The 22,084-nt window shown below is 43.4% G+C and overlaps 1 protein-coding gene across 5 annotated transcripts in view; it reads right to left on the reverse strand.

The window, feature by feature from the left end:
• ALPK2 (alpha kinase 2) overlaps positions 1 to 22,084 on the reverse strand; it is a 146,573-nt gene that overhangs the window by 28,990 nt on the left and 95,499 nt on the right. For 4 of the 5 annotated variants that reach the window (XM_019014169.4, XM_063699252.1, XM_063699253.1 and 1 more), the window contains exons 6-10: positions 16,683 to 16,830; positions 11,522 to 11,649; positions 11,385 to 11,420; positions 6,769 to 7,043; positions 4,857 to 4,945 (exon numbers count right to left, since the gene is read on the reverse strand). In XM_019014169.4, coding sequence (XP_018869714.3) covers positions 4,857 to 4,945; positions 6,769 to 7,043; positions 11,385 to 11,420; positions 11,522 to 11,649; positions 16,683 to 16,830 — 676 coding nt within the window. The remainder of the gene's footprint in view (positions 1 to 4,856; positions 4,946 to 6,768; positions 7,044 to 11,384; positions 11,421 to 11,521; positions 11,650 to 16,682; positions 16,831 to 22,084) is intronic. The other variant, XM_063699254.1, reaches the window with a different exon arrangement.

The following is a 22,084-nucleotide window of genomic DNA, read 5'->3' on the forward strand; positions in this document are numbered from 1 at the left end:
TTCCCAGCACCATTTATTAAATAGGGAATCCTTTCCCCATTTCTTGTTTTTGTCAGGTTTGTCAAAGATCAGATAGTTGTAGATATGTGGCATTATTTCTGAGGGCTCTTTTCTGTTCCATTGGTCTATATCTCTGTTTTGGTACCAGTATCATGCTGTTTTGATTACTGTAGCCTTGTAGTATTGTTTGAAGTCAGGTAGCGTGATGCCTCCAGCTTTGTTCTTTTGGCTTAGGATTGACTTGGCAATGTGGGCTCTTTTTTGGTTCCGTATGAACTTTAAAGTAGTTTTTTCCAATTCTGTGAAGAAAGTCATTGGTAGCTTGATGGGGATGGCATTGAATCTATAAATTACCTTGGGCAGTATGGCCATTTTCATGATATTGATTCTTCCTACCCATGAGCATGGAATGTTCTTCCATTTGTTTGTATCCTCTTTTATTTCACTGAGGAATAAAAGAGATTTGTAGTTCTCCTTGAAGAGGTCCTTCACATCCCTTGTAAGTTGGATTCCTAGGTATTTTATTCTCTTTGAAGCAATTGTGAATGGGAGTTCACTCACGATTTGGCTCTCTGTTTTTCTGTTATTGGTGTATAAGAATGCTTGTGATTTTTGCACATTGATTTTGTATCCTGAGACTTTTCTGAAGTTGCTTATCAGCTTAAGGAGATTTTGGGCTGAGATGATGGGGTTTTCTAGATATACAATCATGTCATCTGCAAATAGGGACAATTTCACTTCCTCTTTTCCTAATTGAATACCTTTTATTTCCTTCTCCTGCCTGATTGCCCTGGCCAAAACTTCCAACACTATGTTGAATAGGAGTGGTGAGAGAGGGCATCCCTGTCTTATGCCAGTTTTCAAAGGGAATGCTTCCAGTTTTTGCCCATTCAGTATGATATTGGCTGTGGGTTTGTCATAGATAGCTCTTATTATTTTGAGATACGTCCCATCAATACCTAATTTATTGAGAGTTTTTAGCATGAAGTGTTGTTGAATTTTGTCAAAGGCCTTTTCTGCATCTATTGAGATAATCATGTGGTTTTTGTTGTTGGTTCTGTTTATATGCTGGATTACGTTTATTGATTTGCATATGTTGAACCAGCCTTGCATCCCGGGGATGAAGCCCACTTGATCATGGTGGATAAGCTTTTTGATGTGCTGCTGGATTCGGTTTGCCAGTATTTTATTGAGGATTTTTGCATCGATGTTCATAAGGGATATTGGTCTAAAATTTAATAAACTCTTCATTGCAATTTCCCTGTCTTGATAAATCAGCTCTGTCTGTACAGCGGACAAGGTGAACCCATCCAGCAGTTACATGCACACACCAGCTGGGGCACAGGTCTGCCCTGCTCACTTGCTCTTGCCTCCGTGAGAGCTGGGAGTGTTCTCCTGGAACAATGCCCTGTGCTTCTCCACCCAGGCTGTGCCTTCTCCCAGGAGGTAAGCTGAAGGCTTTACGTGGTTATTAACTTGAGCCAAAGGTGCTTGGAAAAACATTATTTTTTATTAAAACAAATATAGTCATAAAGGAAGGAGGACACAACGTTCAATAGAATTTAAAAGCTATAAAATATTACACTTCAAAGAAATTACACCTGTGGGCCAGCTAATTTGGATGAAGCCCCCAGACCCTTTGACGGGCACACAGGCATCCTCCTCTGCCATTTAGGAGCATTTCCTGGAAACTGTGAGAATCCCCTTCACTTCATGAAGAGGACACAGAGGCTTGCTCATGAGCAGAATCTGAGCCAGAACAGTGTCCTTCTAGAACCCCAACCCTGGACACAAGGCCCCTCTAATACCAGCGTACCCTGATTACTATCATGCCAGAGTCTATGAGGCATTCTTTCTAATTTTAAGATAGAACCTCTTTGTGTCTTGTTAAAGAAATTTCAAATTTCAGCCAGATGGGAGTGGGCACATTAGGGCAGTGGACCTTTCCCGCAGCCCTGAAATCAGTGCAGCCGCCAAGCCACCCTCTGTCGTGCTTTGTCACTTCTGCAGGATCCAGTGCACCCTGGTTCCCTCCTGAGGACCGACCCCCTGTGGCTACTGACCCTTCTGCCAACAAAAGGATTCACGGTTTGCTTGGGCTCTTATTAATTCTGCATCCCTGGTGGGGAAAAAAACCAGAAACAAGAGCTGGGCATTATTCAGGGTCTTAATTAGGCCTGGCCTCTGCCCAGCAGGACGCCATTTGCATAGACAATGTGACTCCATTGATATTCATGAATTCAAAAACAGAAGCTGCCCAAATGAGGAGTGTTTTCTCTCCAAGACCTCACATGCTCCATTGAAAAAGGCTTCTTCAGGCCTGCTTCACTGCCTGGAAATAAATATGGGGGTGGCCCCAGCGGGGGTCAGTCTAGGGGCTGTGGCAATGGGGGAGGGGGACAGGATTCCTGGTCCTCTCTCTAGACGTTCAGGCTTTCAGAGAAGGTTGGTAATATACAGGGTCAGCTCTGTGTGCGTGTGTTGTGTGTATGTGTTGTGTGTGGTTTGTGTTTGTGTGTGGTGTGTATACATATGTGTGGTGTGTGTGTGCTGTGTGTGTGTGGTATGTGTGTGGTTATGTTTGGTGTGTATGTGTATGTGTGTATTGTCTGTGGTGTGTGTGTTATGTGGTGTGTGTGTTGTGTGTTGTGTGTATGTGTGTGGTGTGTGTGGTGTGTGGGGGTGTCTGTGGTGTGGTGTGTAAGGTGCGTGTATGAGATGTGTGTGTGTGTATGTGGTGTGTGTGTGGTGTGTTGTATGTGTGGTGTGTGTGGGGGTGTGTAATGCATATGTGTGTGTTGTATGTGTGGTGTGGGGTGTGTGGTGTGTGTGTTGTATGTGTGGTGTGTGTATGTGTGGTGTGTGTGTGGTGTGTGTTGTGTGTTTATGTGGGGTGTGTGTGGTGTGTGGTTTGTGTGTGGTGTGGTGTGTTTGTGCATATGGTGTTGTGTGTTTGTGTGTGGTGTGTGTGTGGTATGTGTGTTGTATGTGTGGTGTGTGTATGTAATCTGTGTGGTGTGTATGTGTGGTGTGGGTGTGTGTGTGGGGTGTGTGTGTTGTGGGTGTTTTTATGTGTATGGTGAGTGTTGTTTGTGTGGTGTGTGTGTATGGTGAGTGTTGTTTGTGTAGGGGGTGTGTATGTGTGTTTTTTGGCTGTGGAGTCCTCTGATTTAGGTTCCATAAACATGGAGTCTGGCCCAGAGGCCCTTCTGAGGCCCCTTACTCCTCCCATGTACCATCAGCATTCATGTGGTCACAAACTCTCCCCTTGTAAGGAATGGGAAAGTGGTTTAGATAGAAAAATGTCCTAACCTATCTTTAAGGCAGTGGCCTATTTACTGTGATGCTAATGCAGCAAATCAATCAGCCTCCTGATCCTTCACTTGCGTGAGCCCTTTCCAAGTCCCTAGATCAATCTTGATATTTACAATTTTGTGTTCTTTTCTTTAAAAAGGACCCAAATTTGCCAGCATGGTGGCTCATGCCTATGACGCCAGCACTGTGGGAGGCCGAGGCAGGAAGATCACTTGAGGCCAGGAGTTGTAGGCCAGCCTGGGCAACATACAGAGACCCTGTCTCTACGAGAAAATTTTTTTTAATTAGCCAGGTGTGGTGGTGAGCACCTGTAGTCCCAGTTACTTTGGAGGCTGGATCACTTGAGCCCGGGAGGTCAAGGCTGCAGTGAGCCGTGATTGCACCACTGCCCTCCAGCCTGGACAACAGAGGGAGACCATGTCTCTTAAAAAAAATAAAACAGAAAGGAAAGAAAGAAGCCCAAATTGCATAAGAGTCAAGCCACACAAAACTTGGGTCTGTCCCTGCTGGAGGGCACTGTGGTTCTGTGTGTGGTAGGGTTGACTTGTGGGTTAAATCTTTTCTTTTTTGAAGAAAACTTAAGAGGACAGAGACTGGGAAGATTAGGGCTTGGGGAAAAAAGGAGCCAGTTCCCATATCATGAAAGCTTAACTCAGTCCAGATGGCTGTCTGTGTAATTAACAGAAAAGCAATTGTAAGTGTGTACTGAAGTGTGTTAAGCATTTCTTGAGAAAGAGCAGAAAGTATTATACTTTACACATGGTCTTCCAAAGGTACCACCCAAGGGAAACTATTTTTCCCATTTTGTGAGTTAACAGGTGCAATGCAGACAAGAATGTCTTCCTTCTTCCTTCTCCCAGTTTTTACTGATAGGTAAATAGATGCTCTGTCTGAAAGTTCCAACATGCACTAGCTAAGCCCTTTTTCTGTCCATTTAAGCATGCAAATATGATCTCAACCAGACAAACAGAGCTGCAAACACAAGCTCCAGGCTCCCCAAAATTTGCTTGGGCCAGTAAATATTTAGGCAAAGAGTAGATAAAAGTGGGTGTGATTTATCTCTGGAGGATTCCAGGAAGCAGGTACTATGTTACTATGTTTCTGATCACCCAATCCACTCTTCCCTGTTACATTGCCATATTTTATTTTCATCATGGGACTAATTGCCTTGTGATATCTCTTGCTCTGTTCTATTTGCTTACTGTTTAGACAATGTAATAGCTATGAGAGTAGATATCCTTTCTTTTCTATTTAACATGGTAGATTCATTTATTGGCTGGATTAATCCATACACCCATCCATCCATCCATTCATTTATTTAAAGAATATCTTCTTAAATATTAAATATAAAATTATTATATTATATAATATTAAATATCCTACCCAGCAAGGGGTAGGATAGCAGCTATGTGAGCCCTCATGGAGCTTACAGACTGAGAGATCAGCTGAAACACTTGCCCTACTGTTCCTTCTCACTCTCTCGTCCCTCCCAGTCCCCAATGAGTCAGGAGTGTGACACAAGGCAGGGTAAACACACTTACTCAGGTACTTCTCCAAAGCCTTCCAGAGGCTGTGCTTCAGCAGCGTAGATCTTGGCATAATACCTGGCAGTATTTTGAACATAGCATTCCTATATCACCAAAATACATAGAAAGCCCCAGTGACTACAGGAAATTCAGACAGTATTGCCCAGTAAGACTATTCAGGAGATTTCCCAGTAAGGTAAAGCCAATGAACTGACAAGCCCATCCCCTGGTTGGGGTCACAGAGGCAACGATTATTAGAACCTAGAGTTGGCCACTTAGGGAGGAGCTCTGAGATGTGAAGGAACTGTCTGGGTGGAGGTCAAGTGGTCTCCAGGACCAGGTGTCCCTGAACTATAAAATTTCTCGAGCCAGCAGGGCCGAAATTCACCCCAGAACTAAGGGGACTGGCCCCTCATCACGTCATCAGGTGGCACTTGGGGCACTACTGGGTTTCCTGTGAGATCTGCCATTGCAATCCCTTTTCAAAAGTGTAATTGGAGTAGTCAATAATGAACAGCACAAGATTTCTGCCTTAGGAAAAGCTAAGTGGATTCTGCATCCTATGCTGTGGGGCTTTTCTGAGCAAGAATCCAGATGCTGGGAGGTTTTCCAAGACTGTGTCATAGTTGAGATGGAGGGAATACTGAGAGAGAGAAGAAAAAAGCAGAGTGGATTGGGAGAAGAAAGGAATACAATGGGCAGAATCCTATATTCAGAGAGCAGGGCTGCCTTCAGAAGCACAAAGTCCCACGTGGCAGTGCCGCAGGATCACAATGCTTAATGCTTGACTGTACCTGAGAGATTCATCTAAGTTTAACCTATGGATTTTAATATTTTAAATGTTTTAATTGTTTTAGATGTTTATGGTAAACATTTTAAAAGGGCACAGAGCTGGTGAAAGACCCAACTTTCTTGACAGCTACACCAGTGCCGGTGTAAACAGTGAAATATGTGGACCAGGCGTGGTGGTTCATGCCTGTAATCCCAGCACTTTGGGAGGCAGAGGCAGGAGGATCACTTGGAGCCCTCCAGGAGGTCAAGACCAGCCTGGGCAACATAGGGAGACCCTGTCTCTGAAAAAAAAATTAAAAATTAGTTGGGCGTGATGGCATGCGCCTGTAGTCCTAGCTACTTGGGAGGCTGAGGCAGGAGGGTTGCTTAAGGCCAGGAGGCCGAGACTGCTGTGGAGCCGTGATCATGCCACTGTACTCCAGCCTGGGGGACAGAGTGAGACACTGTCTCAAAAAAGAAAAAAAAAAGACGGAGTGAAATATATGGACCAAATATGTGGATAGGAGGAGGAAGGAGCTAGAGAAGCTAAGGCTCTCCTGCTCTATCCTCTCACCTCGAGTTCTATGACTCAATAACACAGAGAAGTGGGAACTCAGCTAGAGACTTGGGTCTGTCTCTCTTCCTATATTTTATACTCTACCATTAAACCAAACTGAGGAAGGCAGAAAACAAGACCAATGCTGACCCTTCTGGGCATACCCCACCCCTCTCCCTCTCCACAAAACAAACCCAAACAAAACACTCCAGCAACTAGTGCTGATGTTATCTGTTCCTGGGGACCCTGGCCTCTAGTGTAGCTTAGAACCCCCACTTTCCATATCATCTTAGGTCCAAGTAGACTCAAACCCCCAGGGATGTCATTGGGCTTCTTAGAAACAAAATCAATTATATCTCGGGTTAGAACTGGTGAGGTGTCTCTAGGCATTGGCTGAGTCCCCAGTAGCTGGCATAAGGCCAAGAAATTATTCCTGAGAACTGAGAAGTGATCCCCAGCATTGAAATTGAATTGAAACCCCAAAAGAGGAAAAACACCCTTTTGAAGATACTCCCATCAATCCTGAGTCTGATTTTCATCTCGTCTTATCATGGGTGGTTCTCACACCAGAAGTGACAGCCTTTGGGCAGATGGACCCACCTGGGCAGCGAGTTTGTAGTTCCTTTGGATGAGCTCATCATTATTTCTGGTCCCATAGGCAATGGCATTGTGCACCTTAAGCACACAGGCGTGGCCAGGTTTGAAGACAGGCGTGAGGCCGTGCATCACTGTGCTGCGGAAGGCTTTGCGGTGAACCCCTTCTCCAAAGTGCAGCTCCTCCGTGGCGATCTGACCACGCAGGCGGCCCCCAAAGTAGCTGTCATGGAGGAAGTCTTCTTTGAAGATGAGTTGGCTGAATTCAATCTCTTCACATCCTGAAACACAGCACAGCTTTGGTTGGAAAGAATACCTCCCAGTCCTGCTCCTTGGCTAACTCCACATGGGGAGGGTCCCCACATAAGGGCAATGACAAGGCTGACCTGCAGAACCAAGAGGGAGCAGACACACTTACCCTTCAAAAGAGGCATAGCTAAAAGAAGAGATGAGTGGGTTGGTGAGGAGGAGACAGGTCATTGAATGAGAATGTGGGAACGTCAGGGATGGGTTGGAGCAAAACTGGAAAGATCAGGAAAAGAATTCTAGACAGACCTGGAAAATATAAGTGGAACCAAGCAAAGTAACAAAAGGCAAGTTGAAAAGATGGGAAAAGTGTAGAGGAGAGAAGAAAGACCAATGATAAAATCTGATAATATCGGATCAACCTTTCTTTCATTATTGCCCCCCATGCCCCGCAACCACGGAATCTTTGCTGGAATTTGTTTTAATTGCCTTCCATGAAAGTTTAATACCACAAATATACTATCTGTTTATGTACCATATGTATATTTGTTCTTTATACAGAAAAAGAGTAATTTTTTTTTGCCTCCCAAGAACCAATGTTGGTCCTCTTGGTAGCAGTACTGCCTCCATTGAGAAAGCATGTGATAAGTATAAGAAATAGGTAGCAATAAACAAAACAAAAAAATAATAAAAAGAATTGCCTTTGAAGAGAAATTGAAAAAAAGGTAGAATTATTTTGAATTTCTTTGTAAAAAGAAAAGTAGAATTATTTTGAGTTTTCTAACAGCTGTTTTTTTTGCAGAGTGGATTCTACACATGTTTGAGATGACAGTGAATTTAATCAGGAAGGTCCATTTTAAACTGGAGATGACCCAATCAGACTTCTCATTCACTGAGAGAAGAAAATTAGGTGGCTTTCAATGAAATAAGATTGTTTGGATTTTTAAATCCTTTCCACTTCTCAAAACTGATGAAAACTGACATCTTTCTGAATGTTTACAAGAAGAAAGAGATCATGGGTTGTGTGAAAAATCTTACTTCACATTTCTATATACAAAGCTTAAGGAAATATTTTTCTCTTCTTTTCAAAATATTTAAAATCATATGATTTGAGACTGATGGTAGCTATTAAAACTATAAGGAGACTGAAACTATTCTGATCGGGTATTGATTAAGGTCTCGGCCTAATTACTGCCAGAAAGAAAGAAAGGGAGTGGGGTTTGGTGGATTTTCAAACAGAAAAACTAGGTGAAGAGCTAGAATCTGCTTGAAGAAAGAGGATATTCCTAAAGGTGCTCCTAGCATTTTCACAAAGGCTAGCAGAAGACTATGGGACCCCTGAATATGCCACCCTCAAATCTGCCTCTTTGGTAAAAGGATTGTTGAGCTGAAGGTAATTAAGAAGAAGCAGAGGCAAGAAAGCTCTCTGCCTTCCCTCTATTTGCCTAAAATCAGGACATAAATTTATAAAGACAAAAAATATTCTACTCCCCCTTCTACCAGGAAGAACAAAGGTTAATGACTGAAGACAACTTTAGACCCTGATGGGCCTGGGGATGGGCACCAGACATTAACAAGCATTAATGAGAATCCAGATGCTGGGAGATTTTCCAGGGCTGTGGAAATGCCTTTCCACAAGCTACTGCCCTTACCTACTCAAAGTCCTTCCCTCTGCCCTGTCACTTCTCTAAAAATGCACCATTCTTTGTTGTAGATGCTGTATAAGCTGGAATTCAAACCCCTTCTTAAATGAGCACTTCCGGAGTATCTCCCATGTATATATGAATTATACATGTTCATAAACTTGTTTGATTTCTCTCATTAATCTTTTGTTACAGGGATCTGTTCCAACTAAGAACTTATGAGGACTGAAGAATAAATTATTTTTCTTCCCCAATAACTCCTACTGAGTAACCTGTAAGAAGCTGATGAAACAGAGACTCCCTTCTGAGAGTCTTCTTATTTTCTGAAGTATTAGGAGTAAGGGGATTCTTTTGCATATTTTGCCTTCTGGGGAGATGAGAGCAGAAATAGAGGAAGGATTTTAAATTATAACACATGTATGCTACACACTAAAGACGGGTAGTTAGCATCTGAGTGGGTTTGTGAAGAGCTTGTATTCAAGTTTACTATTTTGGGTTAATATCACAATATTTGCTAGGCCATTTCTTTTTCTTTCTTTCTCTTTTTTTTTTTTTTTTTTTTCTGAGATGGAGTCTTACTGTGTTGCCAGGCTGGGGGGCAGTGGCGTGATCTCAGCTCACTGCAACCTCCACCTCCCTGGTTCAAGCCATTCTCTTGCCTCAGTCTCCTGAGTAGCTGGGATTACAGGCGTGTGCCACCACGCCGCGCTAATTTTTGTATTTTTAGTAGAGACAGGGTTTCACCATGTTGGCCAGGATAGTCTTGATCTCTTGACCTCGTGATCCCACCCGCCTCGGCCTTCCAAAGTGCTGGGGTTACAGGCGTGAGCCACCGCACCTGCCCTATTGCTAGACCATTTCTAAGTCGAGATCTCAGTTTCTTGCTTTTGATACACTGGATGTGACTGCATTTTGATTACTTTATTACCTGTTTCTGCAGAGATTTCAGGCGTTCTGTTTGTTTTAAAAATCAGTACATGCAGTAAATCTTTAAGATGCTAGTTCAATTAACTGTCAGAATTTATCCAATTTCTCCTAAAACTGACCGTGGATCCTCCCCTGTGCTGAAAGTCATGATCACATGGGGTGAGGCTGGACCACCTTGGTATGTGGAGCTGGCCTTCTGCAGCTCCTGAGAGCTGATGGCGGGCGGCTCTTCCCAGTCCCATGATGTGTGATGTCACACTGCTGGTTTAAGAGTGGCCACACTGAGAGTATTTACATCATGGAAATTGTAGGACTCAGAACTTCCCCAACCCTCAGCATGTTGTTAAATATTTACCCCAGCACACCACCAGGCAAGGGTGGGCATGGGTGGGCGTAGGTGGGTGAGTAATTCTCCTTAAGTGGGAAGACAACGGCAAACACAGATTCCACCAAACTGTGGAAAACTCAGTGGGAGGCCCGGGGACATCACGAGCATTCATGAGCAGCAGTGTTAGGCTGTGGCTAACACCAGGTGCCAAAAGAAAGCAGAGAAACCCATCTTTTGTTTTCCTTAAGACACAAACGAATGGAGTGATCCTTCAGACACCTGGCTGTCTTTGGGAATCTGCTCAGCTAATCAAACTGAAAGGAAAATTGAACAAACAAAACAAGCTGTAATAAGTCCCAGTAGCTGAAAAATCCCATGCAGAAGGGCTGAATGCAAGACCGATGCTTAAAGGGAAAAGTCAAATCCAAACTCCCACTCTACGTGTTCCCCAAAACTCCACTGCTACAGTGTAGCATCCAATTCTGGATATCTGTAGTCTAATGAACTTACAATAGGAAGTATGGCCCTACATTCACATTGAATTGGCTCATGAATTGTCATTCATTTCTTTTTTGTGTGTGTGTGATTTTTTTTTAAATTATACTTTAAGTTTTAGGGTACATGTGCACAATGTGCAGGTTAGTTACATATGTATACATGTGCCATGCTGGTGTGCTGCACCCATTAACTCGTCATTTAGCATTAGGTATATCTCCTAATGCTAACCCTCCCCCCTCCCCCCACCCCACAACAGTCCCCAGAGTGTGATGTTCCCCTTCCTGTGTCCATGTGTTCTCATTGTTCAATTCCCATCTATGAGTGAGAACATGCGGTGTTTGGTTTTTTGTCCTTGCGATATAGTTTACTGAGAATGATGATTTCCAATTTCATCCATGTCCCTACAAAGGACATGAACTCATCATTTTTTATGGCTGCATAGTATTCCATGGTGTATATGTGCCACATTTTCTTAATCCAGTCTATCATTGTTGGATATTTGGGTTGGTTCCAAGTCTTTGCTATTGTGAATAGTGCCTCAATAAACATACGTGTGCATGTGTCTTTATAACAGCATGATTTATAGTCCTTTGGGTATATACCCAGTAATAGGATGGCTGGGTCAAATGGTATTTCTAGTTCTAGATCCCTGAGGAATCACCGCACCGACTTCCACAATGGTTGAACTAGTTTACAGTCCCACCAACAGTGTAAAAGTGCTCCTATTTCGCCACATCCTCTCCAGCACCTGTTGTTTCCTGACTTTTTAATGATTGCCATTCTAACTGGTGTGAGATGGTATCTCATTGTGGTTTTGATTTGCATTTTTCTGATGGCATTCATTTCTTAAGTCACGCCATAGCTCTCCTTCTCGGTTGGAAGAGTCCAGAGGATTACTGCTTCTACTCTTTACTCTGGGAGCTATTTTATGCTTTACAGTAAGCCCATTTCCTCTGGCAGGTCAACCCTAACTGACTTACCTTTAGTATCCTGGCGACTTGACAGCTGTTTGAGAACTAGAAGAAGACAAAGCAGAGAATGGCTTCAGTACAGATGTCCATTGTGAACGGGCAGGGGCCAGTGGTTTTTCATTGAAAACTGAAAAGCTGTGGTTTACCTTCAGCTGTGAGGTTAAATTCAGCAGTCACTTTTCCGTAGCTGTTCTTGATGCAGCAGTAATAGAGTCCCTGGTCCTTCGGACTGGCTTGCACGATGGCAAAGGAAACAGTGGAGTTGTCCCCTGCACTGCAATGAGGAATATTCGCATTGACACACTTCATCATTCTACGGTTGCATTTTTTTCTAATATACTTAAGGAGAAAGAAGCTAAGACTTCCCTGCTCACATGTTTTCAGCCAGTGAGCTGCCCAAAGGGCAAAATCACGATCAGCTGTTTAAATAATTGATTTATCCACAGAGGAGAGTCATTACATTTTGGCTAACACGCTCACTCCAATAAGCAGTAGGTTTAACTGCCATGAGTAGAGCAAAGAATTGAAATTGTGAATTCTGGGAGCTGTTGTTAACATTTCTGCTCAGAATTCAGCTCAATTATGAGACTAATCCGGGTGTCCTGTGCTTGAAGGAAAGTCTGATAACTCCAAACCCAAACTTATACAGATACAATAAGGGACAAGAGAAAACGGGGTTCTTAGCTTTATGCTACATAAGGATTCATGACTGAGGCTCCTTTGTAATAGTGTCCTGTACTCCCCTAGTGAGGTACCAACCATCCAACTATTCACTCACCCAAAATTATTAAGTTCCGGTCACTGTGCTATGAAAACTAAAACTGGTGGTGGTGGTCATATTGGTGGTGATGATGACAGTGATGATGATGCCGATAGCTAATGTGCACTGAGCATTTGGTATGTACCAGGCATTGTGCCAAATCACATAAAGATCAATTTCATGATGCCCTCAGAACAACCTAATGAGAGAACTATGTTTACTATTCTCAGTTTGCAGATGAGGAAACTGAGGCATAGAAAAATTTAAGCAAATGATTTTGACCTCATTAAGCTGCCTCCTCAGGTAAATTATGGTTCCTGCCCTCAAGTCTGGGATAATTTGAAACACAGGGAGAGCCACATATTTATTCCAAAGTCTCAAACAAAAAACTTACTCTACAGCAAAAAAAAAAAAAAAAAAAAAAAGGATATTCAGACGTTGTTCTGGTTTTGTTCTTTAAAATGAACTTTGTTTAAACATTCACCAAGATTCTGTGTATGTATGTGTATACATGTGTGTGGTGTACATTTTAGCTTGGGTTCGTTTCATAGTTTAACAACAAAAATTCGCCTAGCTTGAGTTTGTCTCAGTTGCATGTTCAAAAAAAGTGTTCATTGTTGGTTGGTTTTTCAATAGACTTCAAGCCTCCAATATATACATTCCTTCCCTGGAATATACCAGTGGCTTAAAACAAAGTTCACTAAACCATTCTACTTCCTTCTTTCCTGGGGTCTCTGGACATATCCCACTGTATGGTTAAAACTGGATGTGAACAAGTCCGGTTGTAAGGGGAAGACTTCCGGACAGGGCAGTAAAACACAGAGTGGGCCACAGAGGAGGCTTGTGGAAAGTCCTTCTCCAAGGCTCTAGGATTGGCACAGTCTTTCTGTCATAGAAAGGGGCAGGCAAGGGCTACCCGAAGGGCTGGGGGCTGAACTAGAACTGTCCCGTGAACATCTTCCTTCCAGCCTAAAAATTCTCTGATACTTGGCCCAGAACCATGAAGACCGTTTTTCCTGGCTTGGCCCATGGTCCCCACCCAAGGCTTTCTTCTAGAAGGAATACATGTAGGAGTCAGAAAGGTCTGGATCCCAACCCTGAGGCCGACCTCAGGTGTGCTATGTAGCCTGTCACCCTCAATTTCCTCCTCTGTGAAAGCAGAATGAGCAAGATCACCGCTCAGATGTGTCATGAGGAGTAACGTGTCATGACACCGGCGTGTGAAGCTTCAGCGAAAAGCCCAGTCTTGAGCGTGGTCACGAGTCATTACTTCGTGGTGAGCAGTAGTATTAGTGGGGAACAGTAGTATTAGTGTGCTTTCTCCATGAAACAAAAGTACCTCGGAAGTCCCAAAGAGTTCTATCCAACATTTGTGGAGTATCTGCTCTGTGCTTAGTACTGGGGGATTCAATGATGAAAAAGAAAAAAAAAGAAAAAAAGGCACAGTCCTTGCCCTTGAGGGTCTTCTAGTCTGGGAGGAAATGGACAAACAGAAAATACCAATACAGCTGTAGAAAGCAGTAACAAGTGATCTTGTGCCTTTTTTAACCAAGAGGGTAAGTTCAGTTTCATATCCTCTTACCCTGTAAGGGACAAATCTTTTTACCTTAGGAAATGGCCACAGACAGCAGAACAGCAGTGGTGATTAGCTGTGCAGACAAATGCAAAAGAAGCCCATGTCCAGAGTGTGATCAGAGGAACACAAAGAGTGAAGTTGGCTGCAGGGAGAGGGTACTTAGCATGGGGACTTCTCTGAGAGATCCCATCATCCATCACCAGCCCTAAGGAGCCAGGGCTTGGCAGCACCCCCACCCACCACTCAGTCTGGGCTGAGAAGTCCTCGGGTTGTTTCTCCCAGGGCCATCCAAGGAGATCCTCCCATCCCAGCAGCCAGCTCCTCATCCACTGGTTCCCAGCGGGAACAACATGACCTGTGCTCCATGACCTTGCTCAGCTATCAGTAGGGCCACTCTACGTGGACAGCTGCCCTTTCAAAAGCCCAGGGAACTCAGAAGGACCTCTCTCCCCAGAGTGGAGAATGGGTTCCCGGTTACCAAGAAGGTACTGATGGTCAAATAGCACCAGAGGGTGCTGCCTTGAGGTCTCCATGGAGCCAAGACATGCCACTGCTACACAGAGACTCAAACCAAGCCACCACTTTCTTCTTCTTGGTTTCTTCGAAGTATATTAGTCTTGCCCTACCCACAAGAAAGTCTTCTGACACCTAATTTCCACGCTTTAGCCTGTTAACGAAAGTACCCAAAAGTTGTGGACAAAGGAGGAGGATCACAGTCATTGTTCAACAGGATCATTGAGGATGATCTAGTGAAAGGAGAATGCTTTGCTATTTCCCATTTACACAGAACCCACTCAGACACTTTAAGTTACAGGTTAACTTTTAGGTTTCTGTGCAGTAGAAAAGATAACTCCCAAAGTTTATTACCTGTCAAACATTAACCAGTGTTATATCTATTTCAAAATGTATTTCCGCATTCCTTTGCCTGATGGACTATCTAAATCTTCATTCCTCAAATACTCCTTTGAACAACTCTTGCCATTGTACAGGTTCCCTCATGATTTAGTAAGTTCAAGAAGACCTTTGCTCCACGTTCATATTATATTTGAGAGATTTCAACTCTTTGAAAATGATACAAGACAGTGACATATTTCATGGAGGCACAAGTGAAGGGAAACGCTGGACTGGAAGTAGGCATGAGAGAAATTAGCAAACATTTGAAAACCCACTTGAAATAATATAAATGATCTCTCAATAAACAAATGAATTATGACTCTTAAATATTCTCAAGTGTTAGCATGGAGAAAGCAAATGGGTTCAACTAAGCCAGACACTGTCACCAAGGAGAAATGAAGCAAACATCACTAGGAATCAAAGGCCTTAGCCACGCGTCATCAGTAAGTAGAATGCTTACTAATGACATATGCTCCCCAGGGGAAAGTTAGGTTTATCGTAAATACACATCAAATGGAAAAGGGACCCGCAAATATTCAAGTGGTAATTCTGAGCTCAGAGCAAGGCTGATGAATGGAAAAACAGTGAAAATACTGGTTAATTGCTCTTGGCTGACAGCTTCAGAAAATAATTTAAAATGAATAATTAGTACCTTTTTAAGTGAAGCTCTAGGGAACCTCCTTGACTTAAAAAGCAAACCATTTCTTTTCCTTTATAATAATTCTTAAGCCATACCTAAGACAGGCAGGGTAATGGTGACATTTTAGGCAAAGTTGTTATGCTATCAATTACAATCCAGTTAGATGCTCTGGAGTGATGTTAGCAGAAATGAAATCATAGCTCAAGTATTCCATGATTACATTTGAGAAATAGTTTCCAGACATATGTTCCAAGCAGACATATATGATTTAATTAAACAGAAAACTCAGATTTTCTCACTTTTTCAGTCTACTGGTGACAAAATTAAGGGGATTGAAACCCCTCCCATTTCTTAGGGAGCTAAACTGGGAACCCTTTGGCAGAGGGTTGACTTTTGAACCAGGTGATTTGTTTCTAGATTGTGTCAGATGAAGCTTGAATTCATCAGTTCACTTGAACAAGCATTTATTCCCAAGAAAAGCTGCTTAAGGAAGCCATTAATCAGGTTCATTCCACAGGGGATATTCTTGGCCATGATTCTCACGCTCATCTCTCGCCTCCTCATTCTTCTCTCCTTTATTATCTTAAGGACATGGCTGGACACAGTGGGTCACTCCTGTAATCCCAGCACTTTGGGAGGCTGAGGCAGGTGGATCACTTGAGGCCAGGAGTTCGAGACCAGCCTGGGCAATGTGGCAAAACCCTGTCTCTACTAAAAATACAAAAGAAAATTAGCCAAGCATGGTGGTGTGCTCCAGTAATCCTAGGTACTCAGGAGGCTGAGGTGGGAGGATCACCTAAGCCCAGGAGGTGGAGGCTGCAGTGAGCCGTGATTGCACCACTATACTCCAGCCTGGGAGATGGGAGTAGGACCTTGTCTCAAAAATAAAAATAAAAATCACAGGGACCCAGAAATAAACAGGTTTTCCCATCTTAGTGATGGCTGCTGGTCACCCTCAATAGCTGTTACTTTTCTGTAACCTCATAGATTGCTGTTGTTGTTGTTTTTATTCATCTCCTTAGCTTTGTTTGACCTTTATCAGATTACTGGGAATTTATGAAACAGAAAACACACCCAAGTTAAATTCACAGACATACAGATGAGAGCTCTTTAATCTTAGGACCACAGAACCTCAGACTAGAATATCATTTGACATGTTCCTTCCCCTGATTTAAAAAATGGAGTGAAAGGTTGTGTGACTTCCCAAAACCCCAGAACTCAATGCTGGCAAAACCTGGGCAAGAATCCTCCATCATTTTCCCTATCCAGACACTTGTCTTCCAATATTTAGTCTTTTTTAATATTGTGGATGTGGAATCTCTGCTTCAATTTTCCTTTTCACGTCCTATAATTTATTCTTTTTTTTTTTTTTTTACAACCATGTTGTGAAATAAACAAGCAACAACTGTGAAAAGTAACCAGGAAAAAACATTGCACCTTCTCTGCACTTGGGCTATGGACTTTGAATCTTTCGTCCAGCAGATAGTAGAATCTTCATGAATTTCTGCAAATTGGCAGCTTAATTTTACATTTCCAGAGTGTTCAGGGAACATCTCAGCTTGGATCTTTTTCAGTAATACTGGAGCTAGAAACAAGATATTTGAAGGTCAGTGTAACAAAAGACTTCCCCATTTCATACCGTTTAATTCTCATAACAATCCTGAGAGACAGGAATATTAATTATTATCCCCAATTATGGAAGTGAGAATTGAGTCTCTGAGGGGAGAGGTGGCTTGCCTAAATAGTCGGAAAATTTACAAATCAATCTAATAGAAAATGCTCACTTCCATTACTTAAAATTCTTTAGGTGCAGCCTGTAATGCTTAAAGTGAAATAGAACTTGAGAGATTTTTTCTAAAGGGGATGAGAGGTGGGAGGATTTTAGATATCTATTCTATAGGATCTCATCCAAATAAAGATGTTTTTAAACGATTACCAGATCATCCAGGTCGAAATCAGAGCTAGGAATTAGGGAGTAGAATAAAATCTGGATTATCCAAAAAACTACGGCTAAGCCCCCAAAATGTAAAAGACACCTGAACAATAGGTTATTGGCTGAATAATATTCATCTTTTCCCTTTTATCACACTTGTCTTTGCTGAAGATAACCTAGTAGATTGGAGTAATGTCTGATATCAACCTCATTAGCAAAAGAGAATAGAAGCAATAAGGAAACAATTCCCACTGGTTGGGCTGAGACCTTTGAAATATCACCTCAGTATCAATATCAGTGAGGAACAATTAGCATGCTAATGTGTAATTAGCTAGGGCAGCCACTGGGCGGCAGCCTAGACATTAGAACAAGACAAAGATGAGGCCCCTGTCCCGAGTGGTCGTAACAATTGGGTAGGAAATGAGATTACTGCAGATGTGGTGTGAGTCTATCGCAAATTAAGTAGCATAACTCCACAGCGTTGGTAACACAAAAAAGTACATCAGTATAAAACATATGTAATCCGTAGCCAAACCAAGATCACCAATACTGAGACTTTGCTCCACTGCCTCAAATTATACTAAGGTGAAAATATCCATGAATTCAAGGTGCTTCTCATCTCTCCTTGGCACCAGCAGATGCTAGGATGACAGAATGCATATTTAAAAGCTAATTCTCTACCCTGGAAGTGATAATGAGCCTGTTGGGTAGCAAATCTTTCAACCAGAGAGTAACCAAGACTGCTAACAGTATCCTGGGAGCCAAGTGGATAATTGAGAGAGACAGAAAATGTAACAAGTACATATTGATGGCAAACCCGCATCAGTGCATTTGGGCCTGCTGGTTCCTGCCCAAGCTGAGACCGTGTTCAGGTTCACAATGTCAAACTCTTGGTCCAGGTCTCGACCAAGCCCACCTCCTCATCTGGGCCATTTCCTAGAGGGTCTTTCCAACACACCATGCAGTGGCTGGCTTCATGGGTGATGTGGGGACACCTAAATATTCCTAAGCCTGCCAGAACCTGTTGTACTGAACACAAGGAAAATTGGAGGATGGCAGGAAGGGCATGAAATGGGCAGCAGAACTGAATGATGGATGGTCTGTGGGAGATTTGAAGCTTGTTTAGCCAAGGGGCTTTGGGCTTTGGATAGGACCCCTGTCTATGTGAGACAGAGGTGGGAAGTGCAGCTGAACGAACTCAAAGGAGACCTGGAGTGCAGCTAGTTTTGTCTTCCGTGTGCAGGTTGGGCTAGTGTTGAGGGAAAACGGTAGTAAAGTCCCCGGTGAATAAAAAGTTTCTGTTGTACTAAGCTTTGGACATCAAAAACGATTACTCAGGCCTGGCACGGTGGTTCACACCTGTAATCCCAGCACTTTTGGAGGCCGAGGCAGGAGGGTCACTTGAGGCCAGGAGTTGGAGACCAGCCTGGGCAACATAGCAAGATCCTATCTCTAGAAAAAAAAATTAGCCAGGTGTAGTGCGCATGCCTGTGGACCTAGCTACTTAGGAGGCTGAGGTGGGAGGATCGGTTGAGCACCGGAGTTCAAGGCTGCGGTAAGCCATGATCTCGCCACTGCAATCCAGCCTAAGTGACAGAGCGAGACCCTATCTCTAAAGTAATAATAATAATTTTTTAAAAACATTACTTAGGGTTTATTTCTTTTATAATGATCCAAGTCACTGCTCCCCTCATCCTAACTCCCGCCCCACCAGTTAACTGGTGGGAAGGCATTAAATCTGTGCTCCTTTGGGGATAGCAGGGTGGGTACCAGACTGCTGGGTAGGGCACAGTCGAGGTGTCAGCCAAGGGGTCTGAAGTGTACCAGCCAGAAAGCAGTGACGAGGACTCAGGATCTTACAAAAGCCATCACAAGAAGGAAGGAGAACTTCCTAATCTGGTGTCTTCCTGGTGGCAACTTTTGTTATTTTTAAGCAATGAAATTGCTGCCGCTTACACTGAGAAAACAAAATAAAAAACCTTTGAGTGCTCAATGGTGGAGTAGATTCTTAAAGGAATTGGCCCACAGCTAGAAACCCGTAACGAACAACTAGAAGGTGATAAGTTGAAAAAAAAAAAAAAAAAGGGTGGGCATGTGGGCATGGTGGCTCATTTTGGGAGGCCAAGGCGGGCGGATCACAAGGTCAAGAGATCTAGACCATCCTGGCCAACATGGTGAAACCCCATCTCTACTAAATATACAAAAATTAGCTGGGCGTGGTGGTGCACACCTGTAGTCCCAGCTACTTGGGAGGCTGAGGCTGGAGAATCGCTTGAACCGGGAGGTGGAGATTGTAGTGAGCCGAGATTGCACCACTGTGCTCCAGCCTGGTGACAGAGCAAGGCTCCGTCTCAAAAAAAAAAAAAAAAAAAAAATGCTGTTGTCAAGGGCTGGCCCTCTGAATGCTGCCATTCCAAAAGGTAAATGCCAGAAGAGAATTATTTTTCCCGTCTCTTGTCATCATCTGTGTTGATTCGTATGGATTAGTGCCCACAGTGGATTCATATTAGATAAATATTCAGTGCATTCATTATCAAAGTCACCATGGAAAATAACATGTCCTTAATAAATGGATGAATATGTTGGTCAAGCAGTTATTTCCCCATCAGTCGATGGCCCTTCCAGTGCAATAACCTAGTGCTGGTTTGTAGTTAGATCAGGGAGCTGTGATCCTAAAGAAAAGTGGGTGCCAGTGTTCCAGAAACCCGTTCTTCTAATTTTGCCTGCAAAGAAAATCCCCACACGAGAGGGGAGAGGTTGGCCGCCAGTGGCAACTCCTCCGAAGCTGGGAAAGGACTGCAGGGTCAGAACCTACCCCAGCGTGGGCAAAACCTGCCTGGGACTCCCATTTACCTGCTGACTCAAGGGTAACCCTGGTGAACCTCCCCCGCCTGCTCCCTCACCAGATGACTCCTACCTTCTGGCTGCGGCCCTGAGTTCTTCAGAGAGGAGGAGCTGTGGATGGCAGCACCACTCTTTCTCCTAATGCTATGTTGGTATCAACTCAGACACGATGATCTTTTGCCTGAACTAAGCTCTCTATTTATTTCATAAGCATACTGAGCATAAGCATTGCCTCATTTTTTATTTAAAAACACTAATTTAAAAAAACAGTAACTAACAACCATGAGAGCTGTGTTAGGCCATGTGCCATTCAAATTGCTTTGCATTTTTATACCTGAGAGGAGTCTTATCATTAGCACCCCCATTTTACAGGTGGGGAAAGTGAGGCACCCAGAGGCTAAGGCATTTGCCCAGGGCTATCCAGGTACTGCCAGAGGCCAGACTTGAACCCAAGCAATATAACTCCTAATCTATACCCTAAACCACCGTGATACAACTTGCCCCAGATGGACCCAAACACCCACTAGTATCTCTAACTGAATCTTTCCCTCTTAATGGCCTCTGTGTTGTGGGTGGCATGAGTAACAACCCTTCAGTGGTCTGGCCTGGAAAAGTCTTTGGTTGTCTCTACCCCGTAGTCTCCGGCAGGGCCCTCTCAGGACAAGGCTGGCTGCCCTTACATCTACCTGCTTTGCTCAGACCAGTGGCTCCCAGAAGGCGGCATGCTCGGTCTTTGCAGCCTTTAGTGCAATGGCAAGGTTGTGCTGCAGCTGAAATCAAAGTCTTTGACGGCGATTGATTTCAACACTGCCTGTCTGGACAGTCCTCTTACCCATGGGTAACTTGAAAAGTCACGGGCAAGAATTCCAAAAAGGTTGTTTTGCTTGTCTACCTTTACCTGCAAAGGAACCCCCATCCCCAAACAAGGGGGTTGAGGCTGGTCCCCAGAGGCAATCTATTCAGCCTCTGGGCTGAAACCAATTTTGAGCGCTTTTGAAACATTGCTTCATTCTATTTAATTTTTTTTTTTTTGAGACAGGGTCTCGCTCTGTTGCCCAGGCTGGAGTGCAGCTGGAGTGTGATGGTGTGATCACAGCTCACTGTAGCCTCAACTTTCTGGGGTCAGGTGATTCTCCTTCCTCAGCCGCAGAGTAGCTGGGACTACAGACGTGCGCCACCATACCCAGCTAATTTTTTGTATTTTTTGTAGAGATGGGGTTTCGCCATGTTGCTCAGGCTGGTCTCAAACTCCTGGGCTTAAGCAATCCTCCTACCTCGGCCTCCCAAATTGCTGGGATTACAGGTGTGAGCCACAATGCCGAGCCATTCTCTTTAAATATGCTTTAAAATATAGATACTAATAACCTGATTGGATACTTCCAAACTCTTCAGAAGGCAGTTTTGTCTTTAAACCTTTCTGCAACAGGGGTTAGGACCCATTTGATGGGATGGGAATAACAAACGCCAGCCTCATAACCTGATTGGATACTTCCAAACTCTTCAGAAGGCAGTTTTGTCTTTAAACCTTTCTGCAACAGGGGTTAGGACCCATTTGATGGGATGGGAATAACAAACGCCAGCCTCAAAGTCTAAGGACTCAGGTTAAGAGAGGAGAAAATTCTTCCCTTCTGATCAGCCATCCATAGCTTTTCGCTCCAGAGCACACAGGCCACTGTAGCTTGCTGCAATATTTTCTCTTCTGACTTCTACCAGGGTGTGTGGGGAGGGAAAGAAGAGCTCTGAAATAAAACAGGCTAAAATTTGGTCTATAAATGGAATTTGGGACTGAAATGATTCCTTAGACAAAGTAGAATTAACTGCAATTTCAGGACTTTTTTTTTTTTTTAACAGCATCATAGGTAGAGGTTGATCAAGGACTTTTGAGGCTCAAGTGGTCTGAAACCTAGAACAGAGACCTCAGAGGACTTTAGATTTAGATAAATGGGAAGGGTGAGTAGAAAAGAAATGTTACACTCAAATTTGGAAGAAAAACCAAGGTTCAAGGAAGTTATTTTTAATGAAAAATCAGTGATTAAAGAGGAGAATCCCAATTTGTACCAAA

The sequence above is a fragment of the Gorilla gorilla genome, chromosome 17 (genome assembly GCF_029281585.2).
Source record: "Gorilla gorilla gorilla isolate KB3781 chromosome 17, NHGRI_mGorGor1-v2.1_pri, whole genome shotgun sequence".
In the NCBI taxonomy this organism is placed as follows: Eukaryota; Metazoa; Chordata; class Mammalia; order Primates; family Hominidae; genus Gorilla; species Gorilla gorilla.